General features: G+C 40.7%; 1 protein-coding gene across 1 annotated transcript; it reads left to right on the plus strand.

Annotated features, from left to right (window-relative positions):
- Window positions 1-13,060, plus strand: LOC306770975 (uncharacterized protein; the record flags this gene model as incomplete). The annotated part of the gene is made up of 10 exons (XM_079259995.1): window positions 1-109; window positions 192-264; window positions 9,225-9,545; window positions 9,710-9,820; window positions 9,916-10,058; window positions 10,169-10,250; window positions 11,265-11,398; window positions 11,523-12,643; window positions 12,711-12,949; window positions 13,031-13,060. The coding sequence occupies exons 1-10, from the start codon at window positions 27-29 to the stop codon at window positions 13,058-13,060; spliced, it is 2,337 nt and encodes a 778-aa protein (XP_079116121.1). The 5' UTR covers window positions 1-26.
- Between the last annotated feature and the right edge of the window lie 6,135 nt (window positions 13,061-19,195).

Consider the following 19,195-nt stretch of genomic DNA (forward strand, 5'->3'; position numbering starts at 1 on the left):
CAAAAAAAAGAGAAATTTATAATAAAATGTCTTTTCCAAACCTTTTCACGGGACTTCCTGCTTTTGGAGAAGATATTAGGACTCAGGATCGTTCAAACGTCACAAATTGGTACAAATATTTGATTGTTTGACAAGAAATGTTTGTTTAAATGTTTTTTAAGTCTTTTGATGTAAACTCGTGTTTTTTTCAGGAACCAGACTGATAATGGAAAAAAAGGCAGAAAGAGGAAAACACAGGCTGAACAATTTAGATCCAACAATAAGGTGAGTTGAATTCGTAATTACGTTATTTATCTATCTATCTATTTATTTATTCATTCATTTAATTACCAATTTAGTGTCTTAGACCACATCAGAAAATCTGACTTATAAATGTTAAACAAACATAAACAATTAGTCCATGGGCCAGACCAGATATCGGTACCACTCAAGGTGACGAAACTTACTTCTGATTTTTAAAAAGATCCATGTCTGTAGATGATATTTTGGTATGATAACCCTTTCTAACTGGCAGCTGTATCACAATTATCAGCTCATGAAGTTGCCCGACCCCCATTAGAAAATTACATGTAAACTCTGGTGCATATCCTGGTTACACTTTGGTATCAGACACCTGTCAATGTTTAACAATATTGTCCTTGGTATCATTTTAAAGGGGGGGGGGTTCAGTTTTCATTCAAGCTAAGATGTGAGTCTCTCGGACCAACATAGAGGCCACTGTAGTCCTTTAAACAATAGACAACACTCATTTTTACACAGTTTTCGCCTAAATTATATACTATCTTTAAGCACTCTGTCATCTGAGAAAAACAGGGAAACAAAATATATCTGGAATACTCCCAGGGCCATAAGGATTCAGAAAATGTATAATATGCTTATATTCTTATAAAGCCAGAGGTGATTATTAACATTAAACCAGAAGATCTACTTCTGGAAGTTCATAAACTGTAACTATACAGCCATTAAGCTAATGTCACAAACTTTCTTTATTATGCAACTGTAGGACATGAATGACATCACAAAAACATAAGAAGCCAGCTGGGTTTAATAACAAACACTGAACCTATTTATTTAACAAATTTATGTAACAATATGGTGAACAAAATTAACTTCAGAATCACCACATATTATCTCTCAAAATGCTCATCACTCTCCTCATCTGACTCATCAAGTTCTATGACAGGTTTTGGATCGTCCTGCAGTTTTTGGTTGCTGCAAGTCTGCAACTTGCACATGTTTGTGCATGCCAGTTCATTTGATAAGTGTGTGCAGCTAGGCAGGGTGCATGAACACACACATTTGCATGTTAGCAGCTCCAAAACTACATATGGCGCAGGTGCAGAGTGCATCCAGTAAATGGTTAGCTTCCCCTTATCTTTTCCATCCATGTTCTATAGGATTTGGGACCACAGGGTTAGCCTGCAGACTGCTCCTCCAGGTGGCTGCCTGATAATTTGCTCGTTCAACATGCAGGAAGAGACAGTCCCTACATGGTGGCAGTAGGCTACACTCAATAGTGCCCCTTTTAGAACAGAAGAGCTGATAGCGTAGTTGGTTCACCTCACCAGTGCTTCTGTTACCATCATACATGTGCCGTAAACTCCTCAATTCTTTGAAACAGTTCCTCACTCAGATCCCATGATTGCCCAAGGTCACTGAAAGTTTTTTGTTAGGAAATGTCCTTCTTCACTTTCTTCAGGACATTTCTCTGTATTGTGGGACTTTCCACTTTTCCACTAGCAACTTGATGAGACTAGTCCTATGGGATGGACTGCACAGAAAAGTTCTCCACTGCTTGATGCAGTGCCCCCTTGCCAGGGTCTTATAGTGCATACCGCTGTCTGCTCCCGAATTAAGTCTTTCAGCATTTTTAATTGAAGTCCGGTGGTACACATCAAACACAACATCAGTCCTTTGACTCTGTGCCCCCTCATGGAAGACCTGCTTGAAGACTGAATCTGCCACCTGTTCAAAGGATTTAATATTTCACCAACACTTTGGTCACAAAACAACCTTGCTGGTTCACACCACAAAACGATACAATAACCAAAGAAAACCAGACATCCAAAGGCCAGCTACAAGGGCCGACAAAGGCAGCAGCAACAACAACAAAACCAAACAGTCTCAAGATTTCCAAAGTGGCAAGTTGTTCCACACCAGCTGCCCTGAATGTTCATCTGAAGCTGGTTTAAATCGGGAAGCTCCAGCCAGCCATCCAAGGAAGGGGCCAATCACAGGCAGGGGATGGCACAGCCGGGTGTGTGCTGCAGAGGCAGTCTATCGCAGAGAGGTGATGGCACAGCCGGGTGTGTCCTGCAGAGGCCGCTAATTGCAGAGGTATGATAGCTGCTTGTTGGAGTCTTCTTGAAATACACAAAAAGCTTAGGCCTGGGGCCGTAACAACCAGACTCATCCCATCAAGGATGGAAGTCGATGGATTTGGGATGTGTTCGGCAGAAGACAAATCTTTTCCAGCTCCCTGGCAAGTGCAGCTTTGTTAGTTTTTCATAGGGACCCATCAGCATTAGTGCCCAAATCAGTGGGCCCAGTGGGTAGACAAGGATATCTTTCATATTTATATTCCTGCTTTTAGCCAACAGCCAACAGGATCATGTGTCAGAACCACATCCTGCCCTTTCTTTACTTGCACTTTTTTTGTGCTGATGCTGGAGAATGTTTTGAGACATTGATTGGTCATCTTTCAATCGTCATAGAATTTCAAATATGATCTGTCCTCATCTAACCTTGTTTGCTTGAATGCGTTGTAGGCCTCCTCTCCTATCTCATGAACTCTCAGGATATCTCTGGTCACATTCAATTCAATTCAATTCAATTCAATTCAATTCAACTTTATTTATATAGCGTCAAATCACGGCAATGCCATCTCAAGACGCTTTACAGACAGAGGGGAAAACATAATGAAGGCCAATTCATAACAGCCTATATAAGGAAACCAACAGATTGAGTTGAGTCCAACTCAATCTTCCATCCTGAGCAAGCACACTGGCAACAGTGGGAAGGAAAAAAACTCCCTTTTAACAGGAAGGAAACCTCCGGCAGAACCCGGCTCAGGACAGGCAGCCATCTGCCTCTGCTGTGTGGGGGGAAGAGGACAGAAAGACAACAGACAACAGGAACTGCTACTCCCGGCCAGGGAGACCTGCTGAGACAGGAGACATACATGTTAATGATGCAACACTGTTATGGGGGGGGGGGTGGTAAAAGAAAGAGATAAAGAGAAAAAGAAAGAAGCTCAGTGTATCAGGAAATGTCCCTCAGCAGTCTAAACCTATAGCAGCATAACTAAGGGATGCTAACCATCCCTAGCTATAGGACTTATCAAAAAGATAAGTCTTCAGCCTAGTCTTAAAGGTGGGGAGGGTGTCTGCTTCCCTAACACTAACTGGGAGCTTATTCCATAAGAGAGGGGCCTGATAACCAAAGGCTCTGCCTCCTGCTCGGCTCTTTGAGACTCTAGGAACCACAAGTAAGCCTGCAGTCTGCGAACGAAGTACTCTACTTGGTATATAAGGAACAATGAGGTCTTTGATATATAGTGGTGCCTGGTTGTGGAGGGCTTTATATGTAAGGAGAAGGATTTTAAATTCTATTCTAGATTCAACAGGCAGCCAATGAAGAGAGGCTAAAACTGGAGAAATATGATCTCTCATGCTGGTTCTGGTCAGGACTCTGGCGGCAGAATTCTGGATCAGCTGAAGGCTTTTCAGGGCATATTTAGGACAGCCCAGTAATAGAGAGTTACAGTAATCTAGTCTCGAAGTAACAAAAGCGTGAACCAGTTTTTCTGCATCACTCCGAGACAGAATGTCCCTAATTTTGGCTATATTACGTAAATGAAAGAAGGCTGTTTTAGTAACCTGCTTAATATGTGGGCCAAAGGACAGGTCAGGGTCAAATATTACTCCAAGGTTTCTCACTGTAGCACTGGAAGCTAAAGTAATGCCATCCAGGTTCATTACAAAACCGGAAAATTTAGCTCTGAGTTTTTCAGATCCAACGAGAATTACTTCAGTCTTATCTGAGTTTAAGAGGAGAAAATTTCTAGACATCCAAGTCTTTATGTCTATGAGACAATTTTGTAGCCTATTGGGCTGATTTGTTTCATCTGGTTTAAAGGATAAGTATAGTTGAGTATCATCTGCATAACAATGAAAGTTTATTCCATGCTGTCTAATAATTTTGCCTAAAGGGAGCATATATAGTGTGAAGAGTATTGGTCCAAGTACAGAACCTTGAGGAACTCCATGACTTACTGTAGTTTGGGAGGAGGACAGCAGTCTCCACATCAGGTGGAGACTGCTGTTTTTACCTCTGAGTAACTCAAGGTAGTCTTCAAACAATTCCATGATGTGAGAACATGAGTTGTTCTCGAGGGCCTTCATTAAAGTGGCTTGTGACACATTTTTGATTTCTAATCGTTGAGGCCATTTCTCTCGCAGGGAGTCAAAGTCTGTTGCCTTACAAACAGCACACCATTGATCAAATAAGCTCCCCTTTTCCCTAGCAAACTTACTATAAGTTTGATTTGGGGGTTTCTTATAAGATCTAAATTTTTGTCTGTAGGCCTCAAGAACAAGCTCATAGGCCTTCAGAACAGCAGACTTAACAACGTCATAGTTTAACCAATCACTGAGAGGGAGCGCTGCTTCAACCTCTTGTGCCTTACTGTGAATTTTACACTGTAAAAGAAGGGACCACACATCTGGTGGCCAGTGCAAAAAGCTTGCGCTATGCACTTAAAGGCAGCAAAATAACAATCCACTTCAATTTCCTGAAATTCTGGCACGAAAGCAATGTATTTAGTTATTGCACAGGGTCAGTCCTGTGAGGGAACAGGAAAGGAGGACGGCCCTGAACCAGTAGGCACATCCTCAGCACTGGTTCTTGCTTGGGACTTAAGCACCAGCTGGCGTAACCGAATGGTTTGCTCCATTTCAGACTTTTTCACTTCCAGTTAGAACTGACTCAATTGTTTTTCCTGAGCCTCTAACTGCAGTCAAGCAAGTTGGACTTTCAGCTGAGCATTGGTTCTAGACCCAGCAGAGCCACTATCAGAGAGAGGATCGAATCGAGGAAGCACAAAAGGAGTCTTGTTCCGATCACCAACCTCATCATCCACCTCAGGTTCCTCAGAACCATGCTGAGACACATGCTTAGTCTTGTAGCTAGTTGCACGGTCCGGCGACAGATCAACGGGCGGCAACACAGCAGATGCACCAGGGGCCTCATCCTCAGGCAGTGGAGACAACACCAACAGCTTAAGTTCCACCAATTTCCTCACAACCAGATCCCTAAGCTCTTTTTTAACACATTGCTTAGGATGAGAGATGGAGAACTGGCTGCAATCAGAGCCAAGTCATCTTTGCGACATCACTCCAGCTGATCTTGAGAGGGACTTTTCAGGAACAACTCAAGATCAAACTGTGCCATGTTCAGTACCCACACTTCTACTAACAGCCGTAAAAACCACAATACAACAATCCCAATTCTTATCTTTACAGCTTACAAGGGCATTAATATGCCGGACAAGCCCCCAATAATGTTACAAACCCCCGGCTCTGCTAGGGGAAGAGGAACAGCAACATTAACGACATAAGATAAATTGTGGGGAAACAAAGGATTTAACATTTCACCAACACTTTGGTCCCAAAACAACCTTGCTGGGTCACACCACAAAACGATACTATAACATCCAAAGGCCAACTTCAAGGGCTGACAAAGGCAGCAACAACAACAACAAAACCAGTCTCAAAAAATTGTATTATCAGAAATACCTTTTGCAAAACAAGTTTTGATATAAACTGAGTTTAGATCATATATCAGTATATGAAAGATGGACCGAGCCTCCGGCGGAAAAAGTGAAGCCTTTGCGGAAGTGCATAAAACTGCAGTTCCCCCCTCACCTGCTAGGGCTGGCTCCAAAACAGAGCAAATCTCCATAGACTCCTATGTTAAAAAGACCAACTTCACGGCCGAAATAAATATGTTTACAGCAGAAATAAACATGTTTACAGCCTGGTTCAAAAATCCATTTTCGGTTTATAGGTCAGGTTTACCTTCATGACAACAGTGGGGGGAGTGAATTTTTTTGTAATTCGCCTGTTCAACAGTAATTTAATCTCGAAGTTCGGCATATTTAGGGGCGTGTCCTTTTGATTGACAGGTACCGGACCTCATGCTTCAAGTCAGAAGAACGTAGAACCACTGTGGTTTTTAGCCTGGTTAACAACGTGGCTTAGCTTTAGCCCACTTACCTCCATTAGCTGGTTAGCTCCTGTTATCTCCGGGTTAGCTCGATCAGCTCTTAGCTACAGGCAGCTCGGCGTTTGCTCGATGTCAATCATCCACCATGATGCTCACAGCCCCCTTCTCAGCTCCACCTCTTTGCCCATATTTGGATTTTCCGGATAAGACGACACGCATGCCCCTGCCAAGATGGCGATGGTAGGAACCGCCCACCGAGCTTCAATTCAGCTCTTCAGAAACCTATGGGTGGCGTCACAGAGGCTCCGCCCGTCTTTTATATACAGTCTATGGTTTAGAAAAATAAGTGAGGTGGAATCTCATTTAAAACATACTAATGTACTTGCATGTATGACTAAAAACGCGTGACTAAAAACTATATGAGATGTGTTAAGAGATATGTTAAAAACAATTCTATAGTGTGATCATGCATGTGATTAAGAGGGTTTTCCAGAGAGAATCAGGTTTATTGGATTTCATTACACTGTTAAAAAAAAACAAAAAACAAAAAAACTTGTCAGTAGCACAACTGTGTTTTTAAGCTGGCTAACAGTGCACCTGTAGCTCCTATTAGCTATCCTAGGTTAGCTTGGTTAGCTCTTAGCCAAACGTAGCTGGGAGTTTGATGGGTGTCAATTATTCACCCCATACTCACCCCAACCCTCCCCCCCCCCCCCACTGGTTTTCACCCTGTTTTTTATTTTATTTTATTTTTTTAAATAAAATATAAAACATAAAGCAAAACACAAGAATATTTTAGACTGAATTGACTTAATTCATCAGTCAAGTCAGCATCAGTTTGCAAGAAGTACAACTGTTGGATATATCCTTTATGGAATATGGTAAAGGACTAATTTTTAGACAACAAATTTAAAGAAATTAATAATTTACTGTCAATTTGAAATATTTGTTTTGAGACTAGAACTACACACATGGCTTATAATTGAAAAGTTGTCTTGCCAAAAACAAACTACAAAGATTCTTCTAAACTGTGCTAATCTCAGGCATTAGCCTTAGCAATGTGAAATATTTTTAACTGAACATGATATAGTGTCTACAGTCATATTTTTAAAAATTGTATGACATTTCATTTGAAAATATGATTGTATATTACCTTTTTTTTGATGACAGCAATTTCACTAGAGTACAGATAAAAAAAAAAAAAAAGTCATGTTCTTTCCATTGTTTCTCATTCTACTCCTATTACATTTCAATCTAATAACAATCTGAAAATGTTCTTCAAGTTTAATGTTAATAATCACCTCTGGCATTATAAGAATATAAGCATATAATACATTGGACGAGAGGTCTCGAGAGCTCTGCCCCTGCTCAGAGTGCTACAGTGTTCTTTAAGCATACACAAACAACCTTTGCCTGGCAGCACTAGTCAAAACAACTGCTAGCTTGGAGATAACAACAGTCAAAGCTGAAACAGGCCGTGAACAGAACACTTAGTTTTATGCATGAATCTACTAAAGCAAGCTTACTGAACTACTCTAACTATGCAGAATATATATCTTGTACTACTTACAAGAAACTTAATAAATGAGTAACATATTCAAACTACAATATACCCATAATTCCACCACATCCCCCCCCCCTTTAAAATGATACCAAAGACAATATTGTTAAACTTTGACAAGTGTCCGATACCGAAGTGTAACCAGGATATGCACCAGAGTTTACATGTAATTTTCTAATGGGGGTCGGGCAACTTCATGAGCTGATAATAATGATACAGCTGCCAGTTAGAAAGGGTTATCATAACAAAATATCATCTACAGACATAGATCTTTTTAAAAATCACAAGTTTCGTCACCTTGAGTGGTACCAATTTGTAAAATTTTGAGCTCTGACCCATGGACTAAATCCACTGAATTTGTTACACATTCTTAAGACAATATAAGCAAATAGCGCTATTACAACAAAATGACTGACAAACATGTTTTACAATGAAACAGACCTTATCTTCCGATCAGAATAAATATGTATAATAAAACAGCATCTTAACCACATCCTAAGTTGGGAGAAAGTTTCAGTACAGTGGAATATATCCTGCTTTGTGCTAGTATTAAAAAAACAAAACAAAACAAAAAACTAATCAAAGTGAGTAAGCAATGGCCTGCTACACTTTTATCATTTTACTGGGGTTTGTTCCTTTTGAAACAACTCAACCTGTACTGCTGTGTGAGAAGCTCCAGAAAATTATTCTGGCTATCTTCATAACAAACAAAACTAACAAACAGACCACAGTTTGTGAGACTGAAAGGTGAAATTCAATTGATGATAAAACATAATAGCATCATTTAGCTCAAAGCTAAACATATTTTTTTAAGTGACATTCCTGCTTTTCGCAACCAATCCTGTTTTTTCTCATAAAACTCGACATTTTTTTTAATGATATGAAAAGAATTTAATGTCCTAAAGATTTTTCATTTGTTTATTTGCAATGTTTTCAGACATACACAGACCTCTCCTCATTTTGTTTCACATAGACTTTAAATCCAAGAGCAAGCTTTCCGTTTTATTTATCCATCTATCACTCTCTCACGTTGTCTTAAGTTTCTCAATCTCCATTGCTCCATCTGCCTCTGCCACATCACCATGGAAACAGTTTGTTGGGTTGTTGAAACTCCAAAAAGAGTTGTTCAACGTCAAAACATTAGTTCCGTCTTCTACATTTTCTGAACTCTTCATCAGTCATTTTTAGGAATGAATAAAGTGTCATTTTATTCTATTCTTTAGATAAGATGTTCAAACAACAAACAAAATGTTATTAACAGTTTAAATGGGGGCTGAAAACATCGTGCTGCTTGGTTGCAGACTATGTACGTAGTTGCTTCAGTGGCCTGAGAAAAATTCAATGTTTTATATTTAAGAAAAATTTCGAATAGTTTTTTTAAATTTATTTATTTAATTAATTAATTTATTTATAATGTATTCTGTTTTTCTCTTCACAGAGGAGATGCTACCAGCCAAAGGACAACACAACCTCTGATGCCTCCAAATATTGTAACACTCGAGTCCAACTGGACCAAAAGCATCAATGTGTAAATCAAACTAAAGAAATGATAAATGACCATAAATCTGGCTACAATACCAGGTTCCACAAAGGTCAGAAAAATAAAAACAAAAACAACTCTAATGTGAATAAACAACAACATTGGGGAAAGAGGACGGAGAGAAATCAGCAGCAGCACACAAACAAAGAGAGACGTGATTATAAAGACGGGAGGCGGATGTCAGGTAAAGGAGGGAGAACCAGTAGAGATAACAGGCAGGTAAGTGAGACCAGTCTATTGCTGTCAAAGAGGCAAAAATTTTTATTTCTTTTTAAACTATTTAAACCCAAATAGTTTAAAAATCACTATTTGTTATTAAACTTTTGGTTCAAAGCTCACAAAAAATACTTCCGTCTTGAATATCTGCTCATCTTCTTTCCCAGCATGCTCAGGTGAAAACACGATTCATGACTGATGAGTTCAAGGAGCAGAACGCCATGTTGGTGGACGGACAGCTGCTTTGTCGACATTTCCTTCGGGGACGATGCATCAAAGTAGGCCAAAACCCTAAACGTTAACTTTATTTACATTTTATTCCTTCATGCTGCAGAATCTTCACATTATTTTATTTTTGCCTTCCTGTCTGCAGGCAGGCGACTGCCAGCTGAAGCACCTGCAGCCATGCAACGACATGATCAAAGAAGTCTGCAAGTTTTACATCCAAGGATTCTGCACAAAAGGGGAAAGCTGTCCATACATGCACAATATCCTTCAACAAAACTGCAATAATTTGTGTCATTTTTGATATTTTCACCTGTAATTATCAGAATCTGCCAGCTGTTTGAGATGGATTGTCTCCTTTACTGACACGCACAGTCATTTCCTTGCAAGTTCTTCCATAGAAAAGGAAAATGTACTCAAGACGTGGATTGCAGGTTTTCCCACGAGCCGCTTAACGAAGTCACAGAGCGACTGTTGAATGAGGTACGTATGGTACATGGCAGACGTCTTGATCAGTCTTTATATTTTGCTTCCGAGCAGCCAGACTTTTCAGCAATCATAATCTGTAGGGATAGTTTTCCCACACATTGGCTGCATTTTCACTCATCTTCAGACCAGTCAGGAACTGCTGTTTAAATGTCCAACTGGTGTTGTTATGAGCTTCAATAACTTTGCTTTTTATATGATTAAATAACTGTATTATTACTTTATTAGATTACTGCCATATTTTGCCATCCAGGGGAGCATTTTGGAAGTTATTCACCGCTGTTGTCAACCTGGGGACTTGTAGCTGTGTCCTCCAACCACCTCTCTAATGTTATACTACCACACCACTCCCTGCTTTTCCTATGGACTTGCTTAGTGACCCTTAGAAAGGCAAGGGGAAGAAAGACATCAGCACTGGTGTCAAGAGGAATGCTTCCAGTGTGAAAATATAGACATGGAGTGCTTCATTTGGACTTTGAGCATCACATGAATCCAGAACATATGTAGTCTTTCTGTGCTTTCTATGGGTTGGAAAACCGGGATTTTTTTGCTTCACAATTTTAAAATTGATTTTATTTATTTTTTTTTTTTAAACAAAAAAAATATTTTTTTTCCAAATAAATAAAAATAACCCATCGTTTTTATTGATTTTTTTACTTTTCTTCTTGGGCATTATAGCAGCAGAATGATGGTCTGGCTACCGAGTTGTTTTTTCCTCATTTAAATCAAGAAAAATGACGTGGGGAAAAAAACGTTTTATACATTTTGTTTCGTTTTAATGTACAAATATCAGAATCATCGAAGAATTTTGAGAATCGCAATTTAAATCGAATCGGCACACAAAAAAAATCGGAATTGAATCGAATCGGGACAAAAGCGTGTCGTCACAGCCCTAGAGTCCATGTTCTTAGCAAAGACCCGGGACAGCAGGACGTTGTGCGCACAGCTCGCGAAGCCTCGGTTGAACCAGCGGCCTCCTCATCTTCACCGTGTTTTGTTTCTTCACTGCAGGCCATAAAGCGAGAAAACGACCTCTACGAACTGGCGAAAGCCAAAGAGGTGCCGTCGGCGCAGCCGGTGAGCTCAGAGGAATCTGAAGTTACGGAAGCAAACAGAAACCATAATGAAATCCTACAACCAGTCAGGTGCACACACACTCGTTGAGAAACATTTCCTGGCAGGGGATCCTGAATACCAGTCCTTCAGAGGTGTGGTGCAGATCAGAACGAGCTTTCTCTTGGTTTTTTTTTTTTTTTTTTGTCTTCGCAGGCCTAGCTTCTACCACAGCACGGAGGCTGAGAGGGAATCATCAGCACGTCGGACTGAAGAGCTGGAGGATAACAAGGATGAACGTGGATCAGACGCTGGCCAACCTCACAGTCCTCCATCAGCTGATTTGACCCAACTGGAGCCAGTTTGTTACTCTGTAGAAGCTGTGCTTGGACCTCAGCAGTCCAGACCTTTCCCCAGTTTCTTTACAGCTCCTGGAAGTCAAGAAACCAAATCTGTGCCTGCAGTCTCCCAGGCTGCTTCTGATCCGGGCTCCGTAAACCAAAGTGAGGTTCCATACTCTGTAGATGCTGTTCTCAGGTCTTATAAACCAGTTAGCCAAACATATTCTCCTCCAGTGGAGCAAACTGCCTCCTATACCCCAAAAGTCAGCTCAGAAAATCAAAATAAGGTATCACTGAATATCAAGGTTAAAGCTGAGTTACCCAAGAAGAAAACATACAAGAGCCTGCCATCCCTCCAAGGACACCCCAGTCTGATTCCCAAAACCTACCCTGATGTTTTTCTGGGATCTGGGGAACACAAGAATGAAGGTGAAGATGTGTCACCGCGTCAGAAAAATGCTCGGATAACTTCCCATGAAGTCAAACAGGGGTTGCTGAACTCTCCTGTCACAGAGGCTGAAAAGTCTGCATCTAGTCCTTCGAAACGCCTGACAGAACTGAAGCCAAGTCCTTCTGGTTTAACGTCTGACCCTCAGTCTGGCAGAAAGCCTCTTTGTCCCTCATCATGTACAGCTGCCGCTCCTGTAGAATCTGCAACCGGCTCCGCTATGACGAGAGGGACTGCAAACGCCGCGGTTCATCATTTTGCTGTAAAACAATTCACTGAGATCCACCTCAATCCCAGAAGGACTAAACCTACCCCCAAAGCAAGCAAACTGGAGCAGGACTCTGCTAAAATCCCCCCTCAGTGTCCCAACAGAGTGTCACAGGGTGGCCATTTTTCAGCTGGGTGTCATAAAACCCAAACCAAAGCTGTGCAACCAGCATCGGACTCTGTGGCAGCCCCAGCTGGTCCTCAAGGCTTTAAACAGCCTGCGGATGTGACGGACGATGCCTCCGCCTCATCCTTCCTCAGTCTTTTTGAAGAACCTCTTGGTGAGATTCCCGCTCCTCTCCCATGTTTTCCGTCTCATACGGCTCCCTCCTCCACTCCTTCCTGCAGTCAGGCGTCAGTCAGTGATGCATCATCAAACCTCAAAGAAAGCGCCTCTGGTTTGGAAACACCTATCCAACTCCTGCCCAGACCTGATGCCAAGCAAACCTCTCACAGCTCAGCATCTTCTAGATCCTCCTGTAGGAATGAAAACCATCCTGAAAAGCAGATTTGTTGCTCCGATTCTGCCAAAGATCCGTCTGGAAGCGGGACTCGGCAGCCGCTGCCTGATGTTGCTTCTCTCAGAGGTGATGAGAGACGCCGCATACATGCATCCTCATTCGTGTTCCTATAATACATCACCTGTTAAAGCAGTGTTCCTCTTGTAGATTCAGCTGCAGAGGCGTCTTCAGATCTGAAAACCCTCTTTTTGAGCCTGAAGCCATACCAAGAGGAGCGAGCGCAGCAGACTTGCTCAGGTAGTTTAATCACTCTTACTGACTACACAGTAGTCAATAAAACACGGCAATATGTGTGGAACTGAATCTAATCTGTTTGTGTTGGATTTCAGAGGGGGAAAGGAAAGACGGCGCAACATGTGACTTGTTGAAGCAACAGGAGGAGTTTAGAAGAAAGAAGACGGACTTTTCTGTAAGAAGGACAAGCATCTTTTTGTTTAAAGAGAACACTGCAAAGTGAAAGCATGTGTTCTTTTTAATCTTCTAGTTTGCTCATTCAACCACAAGATCAAGATGATTAACTGCTGATGAGTCAAGCTGAAAATATGTTGTTTCAATGAGTTTGATTTATTTAGTCACAAGTAAAGAGACTGACGCTGATGTGTTGGAGGAGAAACCCGGTCTAGTGGTATCAGGATGTGTGACGGAGTTCAGCTGATAACAGGCTGAGTGAAAACCTGTTAAAAGGGTGGAGTTGGCAACGCTTGGCCTGCTGGTTGTGGAGGAAGGAAAGAAGAAGTCATTGGAATAGTTTCTGTCGCTGACAGAGCCAATGAAGACACAGAATACTGAATTAGCAAACAAAGGGGAGGCCAACAGTGCAGAAGCTGAGCAGAGATCTGTGTTTTATGACTTCCCTGGTTAGATTCATTACAACTGTCCAGTTAAACTAACAAAATAAAAGCATCTTGTATCTCCTGCTGCTTCCTTGCTTAACCGAATGTCTCTTTTTCTCGTTTCGTCGTCATTCTACTGGTTGTCAGGCGTGCCACAAACAGTCCGATGAGAACGAAAAAGCTGGAGCCTCAGCAGAGCACCAGCTTCCTCTTCACACCTCTTTAAAGGCTGCAGGGCCGTCGACCGTCGGCCAAAGAGGTTCGACCAAATCTCCTGAGAGAATCTCTGGCACACACTCCTTCCCGTTCAAAGCAGTGATGAAGCGTCCCACTCAACGGAGAGTGAAGGCTGCTACGAAGGATGCAGGAAAGATGGCAGCGACTCCTTTCAAGGACCTTTTTAAGGCTTTAGATTTGTCTGTTTTCCCCTCTGGACGTTAATGTGGGCATTAAAAGCTGGATCTTTATGCTCTTTCTTGATGAAAACTGAATCAGTGGAAAAAGTGTCAAATGAAAACCTTCTTGTAACACAACAAACTCGTTTGCATTTTGTTTTATTTGTAAGCTTGAAAGTTTTAGATTATTTTCCACTGATGAACTTTTTGTGAACTAATGTTTAAGAAATTCTGACGCTAAAGCATCTCTTGGTTTTCTCTGTGTGTGACATGTTTACATACATATAAAATAACGCCCCAAAACTTTTGTCCCATTTTAAATCGGATTCATTAACAAGCAGTGCTGATCTCATTTTTTGCCATAAAAGAAAAACAAAAACATTTTTCCTGATTTTGTTTTCAGTGAATGTTTAATCTGATGTTTTAAATCAAATGATCTTTTTTCCCAGGAACAGAAAACATGAGTTTTGAGATTTAAGACTCCCCATCTAACCTGAAATAATTGTTTCTGGACTTTGGGAGGAAGCTGAAATGCCAACACAAACATCAAATCAAATGAAAGTTTTATTTATGAGGTGTTTTTCATGTCAGAGCAGCTTTCACACAACAGGATTTATAAGAGCAATTTTAGAATAATCTAGTTTCTCTTTCAGAGTCAAAATGCAGCTACAGACATGCACTGGGAGAGCCCAACTAAGTTAACTGGTTTGAATCCCAGCAGGTTAAAACCAGGTCTCCTCTTCAGGCGCAGCTGCTAAACACGCCAGCTCGCATCATACTTTTGCTTTTTTTTAAAAATGATTTTCTGTTTAATGATCAAACAACTGCACCTTTATGCAGTTTACGTTTAATTAAACCACCTGCCTGATTCAGTAACTGTTTCTTAACAATGAATTGATTCAGCTTCTTTATACAAACTTAATATGATCTAATTTTACCTTTATTGTAAAAAGACTTGAACTAGCAGTTCCACACCCTTATTCATTTATTTTACTGGACTAAAATAATACAATTTAAAATAAAAACATAATATTTGCCAGGTACATGGCTGCAGAAGAGAGTTAATATTTAGCAAGGGTCACTGACAATGCTGTATATATTTTTGTTGTTTATTTGTCTTTTTCTTTATGTACACCACACAACTAAACTGATGTTGCAAGTGTTCATTTAGAGTCTGGACTCATAGCAGGTCATTCCATCATCTCTACTACCAAATGGTGGAGGTACTAATGCTGTCATCCTGGAGGATGGAGTTTGGTCCCAGAGTCTGGTGATATGGGGTAAACACCAACTCCAGAATTTTATTAAGAATTATCTATTGGTCAGGTGTCCGTCAGGTTCCAGTCATATACATCTTTGACTTAAACAGAATTAAGACTTGGATCTCATAAATGAAAATCAGCAGGAAAATATTACAGAGGATTTTAGCACATTTTGGGGGCATACACACACATTTAGCTGTGTTTCTCGTCCCATAGAAGCACAATTCTTACAGGTTATACGTTGTAGTACAGGTGAGCTTTTCTAGCTCGGAATAATTCTCAAATGGGTTTTAGTAAAAGGGAAAAAATAATCAAACAAAAATGTCATAACTTTTTCTGTTAATTTTATTTCAATAAATTTCAGTACATCTGATTATTAGTAGCCCTGCGATGGACTGGCGAGCTGTCCAGGGTGTACCCTGCCTGTCGCCCAAAGCCGGCTGGGATAGGCTCCAGCTTCCCCGCGACCCTGAATTGGAATAAGCGGTTCGGAAAATGAATGAATGATTATTAGTAGTAATTCCAGTGGATCCAAGGATATAAATACTTCAAATTTGAGTTTTCATTTTGTGGAAATCCTCAAATATTAGGTAATATTTTTTCTTATTTAAATGCAGACATACAACATATTTATATCTTTAAGTAAAGCTTTAAATAAACATTTGTCATTTTATTGTTATTATTATTATTGTCATTATTGTTATTATTATTATTATTATTATTAATAATAATAATAATAATAATAATAGTTTCAGACACAAAAGGAAGCTCCATATAAAACATTTTAAAATTATAATAATAATAATAATAATAATAATAATTATTATTATTAATATAATAATAATAATAATAATAATAATAATAATAATGACAATGATAATAGTTTCAGACACAAAAGGAAGCTCCATATAAAACATTTTTTAAATTATTATTATTATTATTATTATTGATGATAATAATAATAATAATAATAGTTTCAGACACAAAAGGAAGGTCCATATAAAACATTTTTTAAATTATTATTATTACATTTTATAGTTTTACATGTTTCTCTTTGAACATATTGTTTGTTTTAGTTTTGCTTGACGTTACTTCTAAAGCTTCTGTTGTTAAATGGAGGAAATGTGTTTTGTGTTTCTGAGTTGGGAACATTATTTTGACAGTAAAGCAACAGGAAGTGCTGTTGTTGACTTTCGCCTCGCGCCCCACACATCATCTGGTTTTGGTCACCGGCTCGCGCGGCGCCTCGGTCCTCTCAGCAGCTGCTGTCGCTTCGCTTCACATCAGGAGGTAAGTTTCTTTTCTGTTTCCAGTGGTTTGACCCTCAGACTGACCCCCCAGACCTCTCCCCGTCACCGTAAAGTTGTCTCGCTGGTGCGTAAAAGCTTCATTTGTGACCATTTGGCGTAAAGTTTGCGCGTGATCGGTACTGCGGAGGTGAAGGCGGCGGGGGTGTGAAGGCATCCTTTCACCGCAGTGGCCAGGCACCGCATCCCACTGCTGCGTGGATCGCTGCGCGCAGATGTGAGCCATGTGCGGGTGTAAATTGCACGCGGGGCCAAATTGTGTCCTGAAGGCTTCGTGGAGCGTGACGGGGGAGGAGGATGGGAACATGTCAGACCTGGATGAGCTGCTGCGTGACAGTATGTCACCGCGCCTGCTCTTCCCTATTTCACTCCTCCATGCTCTGCAGCTGAACCAAACAAAACCACTTCCTTCACATCATCCTGGCCATCACATGGCGTCCCAACACACACACACACACACACACACACACACACACACACACACACACACACACACACACAACCACCTTATCAAACCTCATCTTGCACCAGATCAACCGCCTAATGCAGCACATTTCTCTTGAGAATATTCTGCTTTTATCAGCTGATTATTAGTTCACTTAGTCTCCTTCTTTTCTACCAGCTTCATCATCAACCAGCAGTAAATGGAAATGATATGAACTGAATGACTGATTACCTAATCTTTCATTTAGATGCCACTTAAGAGCCCCCCCCCCCCCCCCCCCCGGTCAAATAAACCCACTTTGGATCCTGTCTTCCTCCATATTGTTGGGTCATGCACATCTCCAGAAAGTCCCTGTCATATGTGATGCAACACTTCTGCCCTCATGCTGCAACGCTGAGTTGTGGGGTAACACCGCGGCTGGTTTTGGGGGCATGAAACACTGCTGTGGTAGGAAGTGTGCAGGAAGGAAACGGTGAATACTAACAATGAAAATTTTACGCATGGTGCTTTTGCGGTGTCATAGATTTCAGACAGACATGCTCTGTCATAATGTGTAAAATAGCCTCTTAAGTCCCACAGAGACACACTTATGGGACTGTGAAGTATGCAGGTAAGATCCTGGATGTAATGGTTCTTCCAGCAAGCAGCTCGGGAGTGCCTAATTGACTTTGTGGGTGTGTGTGTGTGCTTTTGAGATCCAACACACACAAGCTGATTGACGGAAAGCTCAAGGGGCATTGGGTGTGGTGGGTTATTCCAGCCTTTAATCAATATAATAATCAGTAAAATGTCATGACATGGAGAGACTGACAGACTGACAGATACAGTGAGGTTGAAACATCCACACATCAGACTGGTGGGGGATGGAATTAACTACAAGGGGAAAATATATTGCTGTGTAAACTGAACATGACGAAGGATATAATGAAGTAAACGAGAGGAACTAAAAGATAAAAAATACTGCAATTAAATTTAATTTACAGTATGGTGCAAAGCGTAAAGATGCATTTAAAATGTCTCCAGATTTGTAGCATCCATATGAGGTGGTGTTGCAGATGAGCAGAACTTTGCTGCTTAAGGGGGTTAAAAACGGAGAGCCAGTTTGTCTTTTTTCACATAGACGCGGTGTGACAGTCCCACTAAGGCCTGAAATTTCAGCAGCTTGGTTCGACAGCATGTCGAGTTTGATGTAACTCCCGGTGATGTGATGATTAATGTGATCGATGTGTAAAGAAGATTCAGTTACACATCTTGCATTTGGGCTTTCTGAATTAACAAGCGCAATGAAAGTGTGTTTTGGCTCCCTAATTAAATGTGTGTTCACAGTGTGGAGACTCGGCTGCAGAAAGGGAAGGGTTAAATTGAGCAAACTTTTAAAGAGGAAGGGATTTGACTTGAGCTGGGGCGGCATTATGTGTTTTCATACAAAACAGCAGGTTTGTTGGTGGACAAGAAGAGCCAACAGGACGGGCTAACGCCTGGACTGTGTATTAAAAACGTTTAGAAGAGGGATGTGAGTTTTTATTTATTTTGAACGGTTTTATATTTAATTAAAAGAGAAAAATAGATTTCAGTTTTATGGTTTGAAGTGAAGCTAGTTAGTAAAACCAACTGGAGTCGATGAAAGTGGGAAATTAAAGCTGGAGTAGGTGATGCTGATTACATTTTACTCTGGATGAAGCGGTTCCTCATCCTGATAGTAGTTTATACATTTTGTAATCATGAACAATAAGATATATAGTTAGACCCCTCAGTTTACTGTAAATCTGTAAAAACTCTGACCAGTCCAAACGTTCGGACTGAATTGAAGTTGTTCATTTCTTATTTCCTAAGCTTCTGATAGCGCATACCTGATAGCCACACCCTGCATATAAACAGCTTGTTAGGATGAAAATAGACAGCAGTGAAGAAGAAACTCGGAAGAGAAGTTAGTTAAGTTAAGACGAGTTATCTTGAACACAAGCAGACCAACAGATAAATGCTGGTAAACTCATAACCTCCTTGTCGGAGGGAAGAAAAAAGCCTGGGTTCATGCAAGGAGAAAAAACCAGAGGGGGAGGAGCCAAAACA

Source organism: Telmatherina bonti (assembly GCF_933228915.1).
Source record: "Telmatherina bonti genome assembly, chromosome: 20".
NCBI lineage: Eukaryota > Metazoa > Chordata > Actinopteri > Atheriniformes > Telmatherinidae > Telmatherina > Telmatherina bonti.